The 19,663-nt window shown below is 38.5% G+C and overlaps 1 protein-coding gene across 1 annotated transcript in view; it reads right to left on the bottom strand.

The window, feature by feature from the left end:
* Nucleotides 1-19,663, bottom strand: part of MCCC2 (methylcrotonyl-CoA carboxylase subunit 2) — an 81,676-nt gene that overhangs the window by 20,806 nt on the left and 41,207 nt on the right. Inside the window, exons 8-10 of the mRNA XM_081310185.1 lie at nucleotides 13,403-13,467; nucleotides 10,135-10,234; nucleotides 9,945-10,040 (exon numbers count right to left, since the gene is read on the bottom strand). Of these exons, the coding sequence (XP_081166311.1) occupies nucleotides 9,945-10,040; nucleotides 10,135-10,234; nucleotides 13,403-13,467 (261 nt within the window). The remainder of the gene's footprint in view (nucleotides 1-9,944; nucleotides 10,041-10,134; nucleotides 10,235-13,402; nucleotides 13,468-19,663) is intronic.

The following is a 19,663-nucleotide window of genomic DNA, read 5'->3' as shown; positions in this document are numbered from 1 at the left end:
TAGCTTAGTGGTAAAATGCTCCTGGGTTCAATTTTTAGTACTCCCCCCAACAAAAAAAGAACTATTATTGGGCTGGGGATGTGTCTCAAGCGGTAGCGCGCTCGCCTGGCATGCGGGCGACCCGGGTTCGATCCTCAGCACCACATACCAACAAAGATGTTGTGTCTGCCGAGAACTAAAAAATAAATATTAAAAATTCTCTCTCTCTCTCTCTCTCTCTCCCCTCTCTCACTTTAAAAATAAATAAATAAATATAAAACACAAATTAGGGCTGGGGATGTGGCTCAGTGGTCAACTGCCCTGAGTTCAATCCCCAATACCAAAATATATATATATATATATATATATATATATATAAAGAGCTTTATTAATTATTAGTAGTATTCTCTCAATAATTGCTCACTAATTCTGACACACTTGAAAGAGATTCACATATATTGTCAATCTAAATCTAAAGGGAGCAGAAATTACTGAGGAGTTGATCCTTGAAGCTCATCAGGACTATTTCACTAGAGCACATGCTTAGCACTTGTGAGGCCCCAAATTCAATCCCCAGCAGCAAACACACACACACACACACACACACACACACACACACACACGAGTCCTAAACATGAAGCATACACAAACTTCTTCAGAAACTGATTTAGATGATACATTTACTTTCTATATAGTTCATACTTCCCTTTTCTGGCTTACCACATCAATCAAAGCTTTTTCTAATAAGATACAAGGGTTGAAAAATGAGGGAATGCTTCCTAACATCTTTTTCTGCATAAGGTAAGAGCTTACTTTGAACTGTTTTTTAGTTCTTTTCCTAAATATGGGAATATAACAGTTATCTGTTTTAGGTTCTATGACCTCCAAAACTGAAACTTTTAACAAGCCATTAACACATAACAACCGCCCACACGAAGATGAAGCTGCTCAAAGGACACAGCAATTTAGGGTCACTTAGTATAACACTACCTCATATTTACTTTACAATTAACAATATCCTCTCATATAAAATATATTATCTTCATAAAAATTGAAACTTTAGGAATAGACAACATGGTACTATCACATTTCTAGAAGCAGAAACTGATACTCAGGTTAGATCCCACTACTTCTAACTAGGGGAACATGAGCTAGAAGTCAGGTCTTTAGACTTAGATTCCAGTGCCATCCATGGCTCCATACACTGCCAAAACCTCTGTACAAGGCTTGTTAATACAGAAAAATGTGATAAATTATGACGAGCATGTAGCAGCAAAATCTAGAAACCCAGGTCATTTAAGAAGGCAAGAGTTAATCTTTTTTATAAGATTTCCATTAAAATGAAGCCTCACAAAAGCATGACTCTTCTTTTGTTCACTTCTGAATCCTGGTGTCTGAAACAACATGTGCACAGAACACATTCTGAATAAAGGAAGAAAAGGTTGTGCTAAAAAAGGATAACTTCTCAGTCATCTAGAAACTTGGTTGTCTGGAACAACTGGGTTCTCAAGCACATTAGATTCCAAGTACCATGTTCTCTGTGCCTAGGCATAATTAAAAGTCAAACTAAAGACCTAATTCTAAAACTTACAGTTAACAAAGCTACCTTGCTAAAGAGAAGTGCCAGTTGAAGCTCTATAAAATTCCAAAATGTAAGGCCCTTTAGTAATAGTAAGGCTTTGCTCAAATAAAATAGTCGCACGTGTCTATACAATGGAATATTACACTCATCAACTCATTCAAAAAACATTGGCTGAGTGCCTACCATGTTGCCAAGTACTATTTTTTTTTTAATGGGGCAGGTAACATTCATTTATTTGTTTATTTATTTTTAGAGAGAGAGAGAGAGAGAATTTTTTTTAATATTTATTTTTTAGTTTTCGGCGGACACAACATCTTTGTTTTGTATGTGGTGCTGAGGATCAAACCCGGGCCGCACGCATGCCAAGCGAGCGCGCTACCGCTTGAGCCACATCCCCAGCCTGCCAAGTACTATTATAGGGATTAGGACCTAACCACAGAAAATGCTTGATGAAGAACTTTTAAGGTCAAGAGGAAGTGTTTACAATCTAAACTGGAAAAGCAGAATTTAAAAAATTAAACACGTACACAAATAAATTTCAACCATATAAAAATGTATACAGCCATCCCTCGTAATCCATCTGGGACTAGTTCTAGGCCCTCTTACCAAAATCCACAGATGCTCAAGTTCGTATGTAAAATGTCACAGTATTTGCATATAACCTACACATACCCTCCCATATACTTTAAATCATCTCTAGATTACTTATAAAACTTAATACAATGCAAATGCTATGTAAATAGTTACTATGCTAAGAAATCTGTATGTGTACAAAACAGATGTTATTTTTAAAAATATTTTCAGTCTGAAGTTGGTTGAATCCAAGGATGCAGAACCACAAATACAGAACCCATGGATACAGGGAGCCAACTATACACACACATGAAGTCCAAACATCAAAATATTGGCTGTTTTCTCTGGATGGTGGAATTATAAGCAAATTTATTTTCTTCTTTTCTACTAGTACATGACTGTTGTTTTATAATCAAGGGGAAAAAGTAACTTAAAATACTAAATTTCCTAGCATAGAATATGATAGTAAGATAATTTCCTAGCTTAAAAATGATTTTGCTAGCTACAGATATTGAACAACATAAAAGCTTATGTGCGGAGTGCGGCGCTGACAGGGACGCACGCCATCCAGCTCGGACCCCGGGCCAACGCCGCCATCACCGCTGCCCACCCAGTCGCCCCTTCCGCCTGTTTTCCTCGCCATGGAGGCGAGGCCACCGCCACCGCTGCGGGGCTCCAGGCTGCGGCAGCCGGGCCGGGCCGGGCAGCGGCCCTGAGGGCGAGTGGCGGGCCGAGACGCAGCTGCAGAACCCAGGCGGAGGCGCCGTCCTAGTCACCAGTGGTCCCGCCCAACGCCCGACTTGGATCACTAGGCAATGCTGAGCTGATGTGGATCTGGGGCAAACAGTCTGGGCCTCTCAGAACACACACTGAGCCCGGATCGGCTGAATTCAAGCTCCCGTTCGCCTGCTTCCCGCAGACAAACAGCTGTGACTCAGCACTAATCCATCCGGCTGAAACAACTGGTCAGCCCTTCTGATCCTACGGAGGTAAATGCCAACCAAGCCTTCATAGGTAGTGGCCACAGGTTTGAAACGGGGCTTGGGAGAGACAGTAAGGACCCACCCGTTGCATTGGTCGCCTGGCAAAGGGAAACGAACTGTCGCCATTTGCAAGAGACACCACTATGGCAGAGAACTGACGTCATCAGACTGCGGCGAAGGAGATAACTTCATTGAAACCTGCGGCTACAGGTGTGTAATTCCCTAGCCTTCCCTCTCCACACATTGGGGAAACCTTAAGGGCCCCTCCCAGCTCTCCCATGAGCACGATAGCCAGCCCAAGGGAATCAGAGGTGGCGCGGGACAGCGGGAATGGCAAACTGGAAGAGTGTGCCCAGTCGTTCATGAAAACAGGGCTCCCGGGAGCAGCAGACCTGGCATATAGCCAGTATTGTGGTGAGTGGCACCCGTGAGAGGGGCCCGGCTAGAGGAAAAGTGGGAAGTGACTAGACACAAGAGGAGGCCCTAGGCACTCAGGATTGGAGACTCGCCCAGTCTGGGAGGAGCTGCTGCACAGTGATTGGTTCCCGCGTATTGACAGGTGAAACTTGGCCTGGTGGGCACAGCGCCTCCTACTGGAAGAGAAGTTAATCAAACTCTAAGACTGCATTTATTAGTTTTTTTTTCTTTTTTTCTTTTTTCTTTTTTTTGATTTGGGTTTTTCTTTCATTTTCATTTTTCTTTCTTGTTGTTTTTTTAAAATTTTTTTAAATTTTTTTTCTTCTAATTTTAATTTTTTAAAATTTTTTTTTAATTTTTTTCTTTTTTTATTTCCTATTTTTTTCTTCTTTTGTCTTTTCATTTCTTTTCAATTATCTTATCCCCCTTCCTTGAATTCTACCTGCTTACTCTCATTCTCTTTAGTGACTTCTTCCCTTCCCTTCTAATACCTTTCCTCCCAAGCATCAAATAAATTTATAGGAGTAAACAGTAACTCAGCAGTCAAACAGAACAAGAAGTAACATGAGCAGCTTCAAAAAGCAAGGAAGAAAAGGAGTACAAACAACGCAGGACAGCCTAAATATTCAGGAGGACCTAGACTCATCAGAAAAATGGTCATATAAAGAACTCAAGGAACACCTTAGACAGATGGAATGGAACCTTAAAGAGGATACAAGACAGCAAATTCAAGCAGTGAAAGAACACATTGAGAATTAATTCCATAAACAGATAAAAGAAGAAGTTAAGCATCTTTATCAGGAGATAGAGATTATAAAAAATAATCAAACAATAATTCTAGAAATGAAGGAAACGATAAACCAAATTAAAAACTCAATTGAGAGTATCACTAACAGAGTGGAGCAAGTAGAAGCCAGAACGTCAGATTATGAAGACAAAATATATCATCTTGAAAAGAGTCTAGCCAACTCAGAAAGGCTGGTAAAAAATCACGAGAAAAACATCCAAGAGTTATGGGATAACATAAAAAAACCAAACTTACGAGTCATCGGGATAGAAGAAGGTACAGAGATTCATACCAAGGGAATGAGTAACCTGCTGAATGAAATAATTACAGAAAACTTTCCAGAAATAAAAAAGGAAACAGATATACAAATTGAAGATGCATACAGGACACCGAGCACACAAAATCACAGTAGACCAATGCCAAGACACATTGTTATGAAGATATCCAATATATAGAACAAAGAGAAAATATTAAAAGCTACAAGAGAAAGGAGACAGATTACATTCAGGGGTAAACCAATACGGTTAACAACGGATTTTTTCATCACAGACACTGAAAGCAAGAAGGTCATGGAACAATGTATTTCAAACACTGAAAGACAATGGATGCCAACCAAGAATTCTGTATCCAGCAAAATTAAGCTTCAGGTATGACAATGAAATAAAAATCTTTCATGATAAACAAAAGTTAAAAGAATTTGCAGCCAGAAAACCAGCATTGCAAAGCATTTTGAGCAAAACACTACACGAGGAAGAAATGAAAAACAATAACCAAAACCATCAGTGGGAAGTGCCTCAGTAAAGACAGAGGGAGAGGGGAAAGATAATCATGGAGAAACAAACTAAATTTTTTTAAAAAAGGATAAATAATCAAACATGGATGGAAGTACAAACCATATATCAATAGTAACTCTGAATGTTAATGGCTTAAACTCTCCAATAAAGCGACATAGGCTGGTATCATGGATTAAAAAAACAAATCCAACAATATGCTGCCTCCAGGAGACACATCTGATTGGAAAAGATATACACAGGCTGAAGGTGAAAGGATGGGAAAAAATATACCACGCACACGGTCCTCGTAAGCAAGCAGGGGTGGCCATCCTCATATCGAATAAAATCGACTTCAAGACTAAGTTAATCAAAAGGCATAAAGAAGGACATTATATACTGTTAAAAGGAACCATTCACCAACAAGACATAACAATTATCAATATTTATGCACCAAATAATGGTGCTGCAACATTCATAAAACAAATTCTCCTCAAGTTCAACACAATAATTATGGGTGACTTCAACACACCTCTCTCACCATTGGACAGATCCTCCAAACAAAAGTTGAATAAAGAAACTATAGAACTCAATATCACAATCAATAACCTAGACTTAACTGACATATATACAATATATCAACCATCATCAAATGGATATACTTTTTTCTCAGCAGCACATGGATCCTTCTCAAAAATAGACCATATATTATGCCATAGGGCAACCCTCAGTAAATATAAAGGGGTGGAGATAATACCATGCATTTTATCTGATCATAATGGAATGAAACTGGAAATCAATGATAAAAGAAGGAAGGAAAAATCCTACATCACATGGAAAATGAACAATATGTTACTGAATGATCAATGGGTTACAGAAGACATAAAGGAGGAAATCAAAAAATTCTTAGAGATAAATGAAAATACAGACACAACATATCGGAATCTATGGGACACAATGAAAGCAGTTTTAAGAGGAAAATTCATCGCCTGGTGGTCATTCCTCAAAAAAAGAAAAAACCAACAAATAAATGATCTCACAGTTCACCTCAAAGCCCTAGAAAAGGAAGAGCAAAACAACAGCAAATGTAGCAGAAGGCAAGAAATAATTAAAATCAGAGCGGAAATCAATGAAATTGAAACAAAAGAAACTATTGAAAAAATTAACAAAACTAAAAGTTGGTTCTTCGAAAAAATAAATAAGATTGACAGACCTTTAGCCATGCTAACGAAGACAAGAAGAGAGAGAACTCAAATTACTAACATACGGGATGAAAAAGGCAATATCACAACAGATGCTACAGAAATACAGAAGACAATTAGAAATTATTTTGAAAACCTATATTCCAATAAAATAGAAGATAGTGAAGACATCGATAAATTTCTTAAGTCATATGATTTGCCCAGACTGAGTCAGGAGGATACACACAATTTGAACAGACCAATATCAATGGATGAAATTGAAGAAGCCATCAAAAGACTACCAACCAAGAAAAGCCCAGGACCGGATGGGTATACAGCGGAGTTTTACAAAACCTTTAAAGAAGAATTAAAACCAATACTTTTCAAGTTATTTCAGGAAATAGAAAAAGAGGGAGCTCTTCCAAATTCATTCTATGAGGCGAACATCACCCTGATTCCGAAACCAGACAAAGACACCTCAAAGAAAGAAAACTACAGACCAATATCTCTAATGAACCTAGATGCAAAAATCCTCAATAAAATTCTGTCGAATCGAATACAAAAACACATCAAAAAAATTGTGCACCATGACCAAGTAGGATTCATCCCTGGGATGCAAGGATGGTTCAACATACGGAAATCAATAAATGTTATTCACCACATCAATAGACTTAAAGATAAGAACCATATGATCATCTCGATAGATGCAGAGAAAGCATTTGACAAAGTACAGCATCCCTTTATGTTCAAAACATTAGAAAAATTAGGGATAACAGGAACTTACCTTGACATTGTAAAAGCTATCTATGCTAAGCCGCAGGCTAGCATCATTCTGAATGGACAAAAGTTGAAGGCATTCCCTCTAAAATCCGGAACAAGACAGGGATGCCCTCTATCTCCACTTCTATTCAATATAGTTCTCGAAACACTGGCCAGAGCAATTAGACAGACGAAAGAAATTAAAGGCATAAAAATTGGAAAAGAAGAACTTAAATTATCACTATTTGCAGATGACATGATTCTATACCTAGAAGACCCAAAAGGGTCTACAAAGAAACTACTAAAACTAATAAATGAATTCAGCAAAGTGGCAGGATATAAAATCAACACGCATAAATCAAAGGCATTTCTGTATATCAGCGACAAAACTTCTGAAACGGAAATGAGGAAAAACACTCCATTCACAATATCCTCAAAAAAAATAAAATACTTGGGAATCAACCTAACAAAAGAGGTGAAAGATTTATACAATGAAAACTACAGAACCCTAAAGAGAGAAGTAGAAGAAGATCTTAGAAGATGGAAAAATATACCCTGTTCATGGATAGGCAGAACTAACATTATCAAAATGGCGATATTACCAAAAGTTCTCTATAGGTTTAATGCAATGCCAATCAAAATCCCAACGGCATTTCTTGTAGAAATAGATAAAGCAATCATGAAATTCATATGGAAAAATAAAAGACACAGAATAGCAAAAGCAATTCTAAGCAGGAAGTGTGAATCAGGCGGTATAGCGATACCAGATTTCAAACTATATTACAGAGCAATAGTGACAAAAACAGCATGGTACTGGTACCAAAACAGGCGGGTGGACCAATGGTATAGAATAGAGGACACAGAGACTAATCCACAAAGTTACAACTATCTTATATTTGATAAAGGGGCTAAAAGCATGCAATGGAGGAAGGATAGCATCTTCAACAAATGGTGTTGGGAAAACTGGAAATCCATATGCAACAAAATGAAACTGAATCCCTTTCTCTCGCCATGCACAAAAGTTAACTCAAAATGGATCAAGGAGCTTGATATCAAATCAGAGACTCTCCGTCTGATAGAAGAAAAAGTTGGCTCCGATCTATATATTGTGGGGTCGGGCTCCAAATTCCTTAATAGGACACCCATAGCACAAGAGTTAATAACAAGAATCAATAAATGGGACTTACTTAAACTAAAAAGTTTTTTCTCAGCAAAAGAAACAATAAGAGAGGTAAATAGGGAGCCTACGTCCTGGGAACAAATCTTTACTCCTCACACTTCAGATAGAGCCCTAATATCCAGAGTATATAAAGAACTCAAAAAATTAGACAATAAGATAACAAATAACCCAATCAACAAATGGGCCAAGGACCTGAACAGACACTTCTCAGAGGAGGATATACAATCAATCAACGAGTACATGAAAAAATGCTCACCATCTCTAGCAGTCAGAGAAATGCAAATCAAAACCACCCTAAGATACCATCTCACTCCAGTAAGATTGGTAGCCATTATGAAGTCAAACAACAACAAGTGCTGGCGAGGATGTGGAGAAAAGGGTACACTTGTACATTGCTGGTGGGACTGCAAATTGGTGCGGCCAATTTGGAAAGCAGTTTGGAGATTCCTGGGAAAACTGGGAATGCAACCACCATTTGACCCTGCTATTGCCCTTCTCGGACTATTCCCTGAAGACCTTAAAAGAGCATGCTACAGGGATACTGCCACATCGATGTTCATAGCAGCACAATACACAATAGCTAGACTGTAGAACCAACCCAGATGCCCTTCAATAGATGAATGGATAAAAAAAATGTGGCATCTATACACAATGGAGTACTATGCAGCAATAAGAAATGATAAAATCATAGAATTTGCAGGGAAATGGATGGCACTAGAGCAGATTATGCTTAGTGAAGCTAGCCAATCCCTAAAAAACAAATACCAAATGTCTTCTTTGATATAATGAGAGCAACTATGAACAGAGCAGGGAGGAAGAGCAGGAAGAAAAGATTAACATTAAACAGAGACATGAGATGGGAGGGAAAGGGAGAGAAAAGGGAAATTGCATGGAAATGAAGGGAGGCCCTCATTGCTATACAAAATTACATATAAGAGGTTGTGAGGGGAATGGGAAAATGAACAAGGAGAGAAATGAATTACAGTAGATGGGGTAGAGAGAGAAGATGGGAGGGGAGGGGAGGGGGGATAGTAGGGGATAGGAAAGGTAGCAGAATACAACAATTACTAATAGGGCATTATGTAAAATTGTGGATGTGTAACCGACGTGATTCTGCAATCTGCATTTGGGGTAAAATTGGGGGTTCATAACCCACTTCAATCTAATGTATGAAATATGATATGTCAAGAGCTTTGTAATGTTGTGAACAACCAATAAAAAAAAAAGCTTATGTGCTCATGCAAACACTAAAATTGTCAATCTAGATTATAGAACACTATGTTGGCAATCTGCAACCATAGCAACATCTTCCACTGTAACCAAGTTTACTACTCACTAATGTCATATTGCTCTAAAAGGGTACCTTTTCCTTCCAACAAATTACTGACATTTTGTCCATATCCTAAAATAAGAACACCAAAAAGAAACAGTTGGAAATTGTGACACTGTCCCAACCTAGTTCCTAATGTCCACATGAATATGGAGTTCTATGAACAAACCTAGCCTTGTTTTCCTGCAAGGAAAACTTCCCAATCATTAAGAGACTTTCCCCCCTCTCTCTTTGAGTATGCACCAGTGAAACCTACCACATGGAAAGACATCTTTCCTGTATACTACTCCTCATTAAGAGCCACATCAGTCCTGGTGCATGAATACCCTGTAACAAAACTTCAGCTCTGAAGACACAGAGACTGCCAGCATGGCTTACAGCTTACAGTTCCACTTTCTCATACCTCTCGGATATCAAAATTCCGCTTGAGGTTAGCACCAACTATTCCATACATCTCATCAGCAGGAAATAAAGGCTCTTCAGAAGGTTCAATGGTAACCTAGAGAAATCGAGAAAAATTGTGAAAACATGATCCAGGTGGCATACACCAAAATTTTTTTCAGGAAAATCAAAGAAAAACACATCCTACTCACATCTAATTTCTTCTGATAATTCAGACTCCTCACAACCTTTCTAGTCAAGTGAAGGGCATGATGATCATTCAAAGCATAGTGGTCAGTGACTCCAGATTTTCTATAGAGTAAAGCACATGAAAATAACCAGAATGCAAAGTAATAGAATTAAATATCTTCCACCCCAAATGCCTTCTGTTATCTAAGAATAATCGCACTTTTACTTCCAAAACACTTTAATAAATGTAATCTTGTTCTATTCTTATAATGTCCCTGGAAAAAGAGCATTATCTTGTTTTACAAAGATAAAAAATCTGAGGTATACCTTGCCTGAGGACGGGGGAAGCTGTGTCAGAAACCCAGGCCTCCCATTTCCCAATCTTGACTTTTTGCAAGACCCTGGGGACTTGCTTGCTGGCCAGGGCCTCTGTTAAGTGTTCATTCCGTGTACCTCAAACCAACTGTATGGGACATACACACTTTCACATGCAGGTGGTGACAGCATCAAATGTTTGTAACTAGCTCAGCTTCTAATGAGGACACCAACTATTGTCTTTCATTTCTGGGAGACTGAGCCCCTTCTTACCAAGCGACCCCTGAGAGTAAGCTGTCACAGGTAACAAGAAGGTTTGAATACACCATCCCTCAGAAGATGGATAAAATGAAAATTGATGGAATAGCTCTGTGGTAAGAGCCATGGAAGTTTCTGCTCAATTTCAAGTGCAGTGAATGATGTCTGGGCTTGCTCTGGTAGTTAGTCCTGTCCCAACTAGATGCCTTGCTTTTTCAGATGCAGATGTACAATGACTTCCTAATAAAGTATTTTTAAAATTCTGTAAAGTCAGACAAAAAAAATATATCCCTTAAAATAGAATTTAGGTTCACTTTATGATTAAGGACTATGCTGCTGCACTGTTTTAACATCCTGCCTAAGGACACCGCCCAACCTTTGGGAGACCTTCTCAGAGCTGGGCTCTCATGGTGGGTTACATTACTCTACCCCTGGATTGGATACTCCTAAACAAGAGTAGAGACCAAATTTATTCTCTTTATAGCCTTCCAATGCTCTTCAAGTGGCAGACCCTTCAGTTTCTTTAATATACAGTTTACAGGTGACCTTTTATTTATTGATTGATTGATTGATTGATTGATGCTAACTATCAACCTCAGGACCTCATGTATGCTAGGCAAGTGCTCCACTGATGAGCAAGCCCTTAACCCTATCATTTTAAATACTTCATGCATAATACCAGCTATAACTGCTGACTGCTAACTGCTGTAATTCAGTAAGAAACAGAAACAGAAGGAACCACTTACTCAAAATACAATGATTTCTAATAAAAACTGCTTAATATTTACCAAAACAGCAGGAAAAGAAAATCTTTGATGAGTTACTTATATAAGTCCCTTTTTTTAAATCAAATTAGCTCTTATGGATAAGTAATCAGAATAGTATAAATATGTATTTATGGGCTGGGGTTGTGGCTCAGTGGTAGAGTGCTCGCCTCACACATGCAAGACTCTGGGTTCAATCCTCAGCACCACATAAAAATAAATAAGTGAAATAAAGGTATTGTGTCCAACTACAACTAAAAAAAATGTATTTACAATGACAAAGAGACAAGGCAATTTGTGACTATTAATTTTATGTGTTTTTTAAATGTGATCAGCATCTATTCATTTCCAAATATTTTAAATGAATTATTATGAACAACAATAATTATAGTAATAGAGTGCTTGGTGTATACTAGAAACTGCTATAAGGTAGGTACCATTCAAATCTTCGTCTTACACATAAGTAAATGAGGCTCAAGGAGGCTAGGTAATTTGTCTAAGTCACAAGGGTAACAGATGAATACAAGACAAAGGCAGAATCTACATCCCTAATTTGATACACTGCCTAGAGCTTTGCTTTTTAAAATTTATAAAAACGAATGGTCCTCAAATACCATCTCCCTCTCCTTCCTTTCATTAAGTACCTACAAACATTAGTCCATTCTGTACTATGCTTCTAACTCGCCTTTTTCTACCTGCATCCCGGTCTCTCGGATTGGCACAGGCACCACAGCCAGCGAAATCCCGTGCTGATCTCCTTGCAAGGGTGGGTAAATGGACAGAGGCACAGTCACACTGCACCTATGCTCACACAGTCGCTTACCTAATAAACAAGAGTTCTGTTCCCATTTGACAACACTCACCTCACCTGCCAAGCTTTTCTCAAAGACTGTCAACTCCACCCTAGTCATTCCTTTAATCATTCTTCCTAAAACTGTAAGCATGTTAGTATATTTATTTTGTAATTTTTAATTAATTAATTCATTTCTCTTATGTACCTAATTAAATTATAAATCATGAAGGGTAGGGACTAGAGCTGGAATTTTTTTATTACTCATAACAATACAATCAATCTATCCACAATAAATGCTCCATGTGAAAGGAATGAATAAAAAACTAAAACAAAGGTCCTTTAACCAGCTATTCAAAGGCACAGCAGGTTTCTGAAAGGAAAGTGGAATCTTACCACCCATTGCCCTCTTCTCACCTGGCCTCTTCCCACAGCCTCCTGGGTCTATGATATGGCAGAGCAAAGGGAAGCTTACTACACCTGCCAGGCCAGTCAACTTGGTGATCAGATCTGCTTGCCATTGAGGACATGGTGCTGGGCCTTCTTCTCTGTTTGCATTCATGATGAGGTGAGCTCGCCTAATCCAAAGGTTTTAAATTCCACCTCTGTGCAGATGATCCCCAAATAAAAATCTCCAGTCCTGATCTCACCTCCAGACTCTTACAGCCAACTGCCTGCCCAGCAATCTCTATGTGGATGTCTCCAAGTATCTCTTACTTCTCAGATCCTAAAGGAGTACTTGATCCTGCTGTCCTAGCCTCTGATATGGTCCTCTTACACTTATCTTTATCATCCCACTTTCCTGTCCTGTATCACCAAGCCCCTCAATCCCACCTGTAAAATAAGGGCGCTCTAAGGGTGTTTGTTAAAATACACAAGAAACCTGTCTCTACAACCCTTCTCAGCTATAATGAAAAAGCTGATGCTCAACTTGCATCCAATGCAATGCATGTAGAATTGCATTCCAAAATGCAACTGTAATCCAAAGAATTGATCCCAGAACAGTTGACTGGGAACAATTAAATTAGTTTGGTCTGGCAAGCTTAACACTGGTAAATAATAATAATAATAAATTAATTAATAATAACAATAATAATGTAAAACCTCTGTTAAATAAACAAAATGACAATCAATCCTAAAAAGAAAGAACCATTCCTGTTTCACCTGCAATGAAGATCAGCACCTCCAAGATCTTCAGCAGACACCTCTTCACCAGTAGCCGCTTTAACCTACAAGGATAAAAATCAACAATGACTGATCCACTGGAGATACAAAATGCTTTCCTAATGAATTCATCTCCTAACCTGACCACATTTACACTCTTCCACAGAGATGAAGAACTAAGTGTTCTCATTTCATTTACTAGCAAACCAAGAGGTTATCTCTAATTTCCAGATGAAAACTCTGAACCCAACCTCATCAAGAACATTCCCACAGCCCTGTAAGAGCAATGGAGTCTGACTTGGGCCCAGGGGATTCTGATGGAAGGCTCATACCTTCCCCTCCATGATGCTCGCTGCCTCAACCCACTGGAAAGCCTCTGAGTCTGTGCACGCTCCTCCCACTGCCTGGGATCCCTTCTCCTCTCACCTAATTTCCTTAGCCTGTGAGACCCATCTCCAGTTGCTTGCTCCATACCTCTTCCCTGACCCACGCAGGCCTCCACAAGGTGAATGACAGAGTAATGCCTGTCTCTCTGTGGTCCACAGAATTAAACCTCAGACTCTTGCCAGACTGGGTTTCAAAAATTTGCACAAATCTGTCATCACTGAGTGTTCCTTGGGGCAGGACCATGATTTTTTTGTCTTCAAATACTTGATTACTAGGCTGTAAAATTCCAGTTATTATCACCAATTCTGTATTCTACATTTAAGGCAGGGAGAAAAAGTCTCCAAAAGTACCTAAATCTAAGCTCTAGTAGATGTGACCAAAAAGAAAGAAACCTCAAGTAATAAATCAAGAATGGCTCAATTAAGCCTAAGAAATTGCAACAGGAAAAAAAGAAAAAAATCGTTTAATGCTACATGCCAAGCTGATCCCTCAGGAATTATATATTGATTCCTACGTCTTTGGGTTGATTAATTTGTTTCATCTTTTTCACATAGGAAAGGTTTTTGTTAGAATAATGAACGTTAATCTAAAATACAGCATAGAAATGACTTATCCATCATTCACCACATCAAAAGTTCTGTCTTAAATATCTTTCCACAGGGAGAAATAATTAAAATTTCCAACTCCAATTATTCCACCCCCAGGAACCAATTATTGGTTCTCTTCTTTCCAAAAATTTCAGTGTACAATAGCATTCAGTCCAGACAATAACTAAAGAGGTGTCTGGATATTTAAAGTTGTAAAAAGGAATAAACAACAGATATACTATATTTATTTTTAAATATCTGACTAATATCAACTGAAAAAAAACCAAGGATTTGTCATCAGTTAATATTCATTGAACACCCACAACATGTTTGATACTGTGGTAAGTGCAAAGATGATAAAAGTTGGAGAAAATTAAAACAGCTTGTTCTACTAAATAACAAGTTCAGAAAAGAAACAAGACAGGAGAACAAAAAGCTCCTTCTAAAGCTTATTACTATCCCCTTATTCCAATCACTCTCAGCTACTCAAAGTAACAGCACCTGAATGTCATGCCGGGAAACTGCAGAGCCTTTTTTCCATAGTCTGCAGGGGTCAGAATTGAGAACTCTCAATTCTGGATGGGGTGCCTGCTTTTTTTTTTTTCCCTCCCCTAACCATGGACTTCCAAAGGCAGGCAGACCACCGAGGGAGGTTCAGTTTTAGAGGACTTGAGGCTTCTCTGGCTGTTTGAGCTGTTTCTTTCTGACACAAAAATCTGAATTCAAAGAACAGACACTTTACTCCAGTTATTAAGATGCTGCCTATATTTCCAGTAGACGTTTTCAAATTTCTTTACTCATTTTCTAATGAAAAGTAAGAACTACTAATAGAAAGTAAACGATATAGAACAACTCTACAGAGATAAACTTTGCATTTTCTTCTTCTGTTAATCCATGACAGCTATTACATCAGCATGAGAGTGTTAAGGAATAATAATTGCCAGCATTTTGAATAAAACCTTGAGACTTTAATTACTTTTAAAATGGCAATCATTCAGCTTACCTTATCTTCCATAATTTTATAAAAAATAATTTTTTATAATTTTATAAAAAATTAATATTATCACTTGAGAAATACACTACATCAAAGCATGAACCTTTTTTTTTTTCATCTCAGATAACATCTCTTTGAGGTTTATTTTTTTTTTATTGGTCAAAACATTACAAAGCTCTTGACATATCATATTTCATACAATTGATTCAAGTGGGTTATGAACTCCCATTTTTACCCCAAATACAGATTGCAGAATCACATCGGTTACATATCCACGTTTTTACATATTGCCATACTAGTGACTGTTGTATTCTGCTACCTTTCCTATCCTCTACTATCCTCCCTCCCCTCCCCTCCCCTCCCCTCTTCTATCTCTACCCCTTCTACTGTAATTCATTTCTCTCCCTTGATATTTTTTCCCCTTTCCCCTCACATCCTCTTATATGTAATTTTGTATAACAATGAGGGTCACCTTCCATTTCCATGCAATTTCCCTTCTCTCTCCCTTTCCCTCCCACCTCTCATCCCTGTTTAATGTTAATCTTTTTCTCATGCTCTTCCTCCCTGCTCTGTTTTTAGTTGCTCTCCTTATATCAAAGAAGACATTTGGCATTTGTTTTTTAGGGATTGGCTAGCTTCACTTAGCATAATCTGCTCTAATGCCATCCATTTCCCTGCAAATTCCATGATTTTGTCATTTTTTAGTGCTGAGTAATACTCCATTGTGTATAAATGCCACATTTTTTTAATCCATTCATCTATTGAAGGACATCTAAGTTGGTTCCACATTCTAGCTATTGTGAATTGTGTTGCTATGAACATCGAAATACACTACATCAAAGCATGAACTTTTTTAAAGAAACTTTTTTCTAGTTGTAGATGGACAGCATGCTTTTTTTTTTTTTTTTGAGAGAGAGAGAGAGAGAGAGAGAGAGAGAGAGAGAGAGAGAGAGAATATCTTTTTTGTAGATGGACACAACACAATGCCTTTATTTTTTATGTGGTGCTGAGAATTAAACCCGGGTTCTGCCCGAGCTAGGCAAGCGCTCTACCGCTGAGCCACATTCCCAGCTCTGCATGCCTTTATTTTATTTGCTTATTTTTGTATGTGATGCCTCACACATGCTAGGCAAGCACTCTACCACTGAGTTAAAACCCCAGCCCCCAAAAGCATAAACTTTTTTTGTGTGTGTGCGCCAGGAATTGAACTCAGGGACATTAAGCCACATCCCCAGCCTTATTCTGTATTTTATTTAGAGACACGGTCTCACTGAGTTGCTTAGTGCCTGGCTTTCGCTGAGGCTGGCTTTGAACTCATAATCCTCCTGCCTCAGCCTCCTGAGCCAATGGGATTACAGGCATGTGCCACCATGCCCAGCAAGCATGAACTCCTTAACACACTCTTTTTAATAAATTTGTATTCGTATTCCAAAACCAAAGATGATTCTTTGACTATTCTAAATATTTCACACAAGTAGCATCATTTAATATGTGCCCTTTTTTGTCTGGCATGATGTTTACAAGGACCAGCTATGTTGTAATATGTCAAAACTTCACTTTTTTATATATGCCTGAATAATACTCCATTGTGTGTATAATATAGTTTTATAACTTGCGTGACAACATTCCTCTTTTTACCTATTGCATAGCACTGGATTTTTCTTATATTGTGGGGTATTTTGTTAGAAGGTGTACTAATCATTCAAGTCTAGGATCACTATGTGACTGAAATATGACAAAGCAAAGAATGCACCACCAAGTCACTGATGTGCAGTCAGCCCAAGCAAAGGTGAGAAAAAGCATCAGAGACAAAATCCAGTCATCCTGGGTGGATGGCCAGTAAGGCTGAATAGGGCTTCACTCTCAGCAGAGTCCCGTGATTGGGGTTTAATGCTCTGTGGTCACCCTCTTGAAATTCTTAATCTCTGCATTCTTAATCTTGGAAATTCTTGTTCTGATTTGTTTTAAAACAGAATCTTGCTAACTTGCTCAGTCTGGTCTAGAATTTTGGGCTCAAGAGAGCCTCCTGATTCAGCCTCCCAAGTGCTGGGATAATAGGTACATGCCACCACCCAGCAATCTTTAAAATTCTTAATCTTTGAATATGTGTTTTGTAAGTGACATCTGAGAGGACAACAGGACACATATGTTGGGGCTTGGAGTCTCAGTTCTTTCCTGATCTGCCTTTGCCACCTTCCTGGGATGAGTTTAGCTCTGTGCTTCCTCCTGACCTGTACCTGGGCCCACCTCCTCTTCCCCATGCCCACCTAACAATTGTTGCGGCATGTGCCTCAAGTGGGTGCAGAGAAGGTGCAGGGAGAATCCGTGTCTCAAGATGAAGCACCACAAGACAGTCACTGTCCTGAGCTGCATTATGGAGGTGTGGTCTACAGCAGGGAACAGGGTGGGAGGTGGAAGCTAACCTCCTATCCTCTCTTGATCTAGGCAACAAGCACATCCTGGGCATGGAGGCTGCACATCTGTTGAGAATAGTGTCTTCTGTGGGATGGGATGGCCCACTGGAAGCAGAGATGCCTGGGAAGGGAAGTTCTTATGCCAGAGGGAGCATAACATTAGAAAGTACATTGAGGCTGGGCACAGTGGTGCATGCCTATAAACCCAGCAGCTCAGGAGGCTGAGACAGGAGGATTGCAAGTTCAAAGCCAGCCTCAGCAACTTAGCAAGGCCCTGAGCAATTTAGCAAGACCTTGTCTCAAAATAAAAAATAAAAAGGGGGATGTGACCCAGTGATTGAGAGCCCATGGGTTTAATCCCTGGTACCAAGAAGGAAAAAAATAAATTTAAAGAAAAAACCATGACTATAATTTAGGACCACAGAAGAAAGGGAAATGGTTTATACTTTAGGTACTTAATGATATTTTTTCCTACTTTTGAAAAAGCAGTCCCATATTTTTCATTTTGTACCAGTGTCTACAAATTATATAGCTGGCTCCACCAGTAGTTCATAAAGGTTGCTAGCATTAAAAATTAAGACCTCTCACGGGTATTCTAACTTGTCCTTATTTTTTTTTTAATCTTTGAAAAACCTTTTTAATAGGTCATAAATTCAAAAGTCAAAGGCCATTCTCCCATCCTGTTTCCTCTACTCTATACTTATTGTATCTTTTATAGAATTTTAATGCTTGTACAAGCATATAATGTATATTTCCCCCATTTTATACAAAAGTTAATATACTGTATGTGAGCACTTTGCTTAACTTAACAATTCTCAATTTGTTACTGAATTGAAAAATAGTAAAGATGAGCTAGAAGAAAGAATCAGTTCATTTCTTCAGCCATGATCACTCAATGCAGAGAAGAGGACAGTCCTATCTACAAATGATGCTGGGACAACTGCATATCCACTTGTAAAGCACTGCCGGACCCCTTCCTTAAGCCTTACCTCACACTATCCCTAAAGGGATCAGGACCTTAATGTACGAACTAAAATTATAAAACTCTCAAAAGAAAACAAAAGAATAAATCTTCATGACCTTGGGTTAGGCAAAGCTTTTTTGGATATGAAACCAAAAATATAAGTGACAAAAGGAAAAAAACATAAGTTGAACTTCATCAAAATTAAAAAATTTTGTGTTTCAAAGAAGGATATCATCAAGACAGCAAAAGGCCCACAGAATGAGAAAAACTATTTGCAAATCATATATCTGATAAGGGAATTGTATCAAGAGAATGTAGGAATTTTTACAGCCCAATAAAGACAAATAGCCCAATTATAAAATGAGCAAAAGATCTGAATAGACATGTCTCCAAATATATACAAATGGACAATAAGTACATGAAAAGATACTCAATATCATGAGCCATTAGGCAAACGCTAATCAAAACCAAAATGAGGTACGACTTTACTCCCTCCAGGATGGCTACAATCAGACCCGACACACAAATACAAATGTTGGTGAGGATATGGAGAAATCAGAACCCTCATGCACTGCTGGTGGGAAGGTAAAACATGTTTCGGATAGGTTGGCAGTTCCTCAAAATGTCAAACATGATTATCAAATGACCCAGCAATTCTGCTATGTATATGCCAAGAAAATGAAAACATGTCCAATAAAAAATGTGTACATGAATGTTCCCAGCACCCTTATTCATAATGTCCAAAAAAACAAAAAAAGAGACAACCTAAATGTCCATCAACTGATAAATGAATAAACAAAGTGCAGCATAACCATACACTGGAATGTCATTCAGTCAAAAAAAAAAAGAAGTGGAGCTGAGGTTGTGGCTCAGTGGTAGAGCATTTGCCTAGCACCTGTGAGGCACTGGGTTCAA

The sequence above is a fragment of the Spermophilus citellus genome (genome assembly GCF_964194105.1).
Source record: "Spermophilus citellus genome assembly, chromosome: 1".
Taxonomy (NCBI): domain Eukaryota; kingdom Metazoa; phylum Chordata; class Mammalia; order Rodentia; family Sciuridae; genus Spermophilus; species Spermophilus citellus.
The sequence above is the reverse complement of the archived record's forward strand: the minus strand, read 5'-3'. Positions and strand labels throughout refer to the sequence as shown.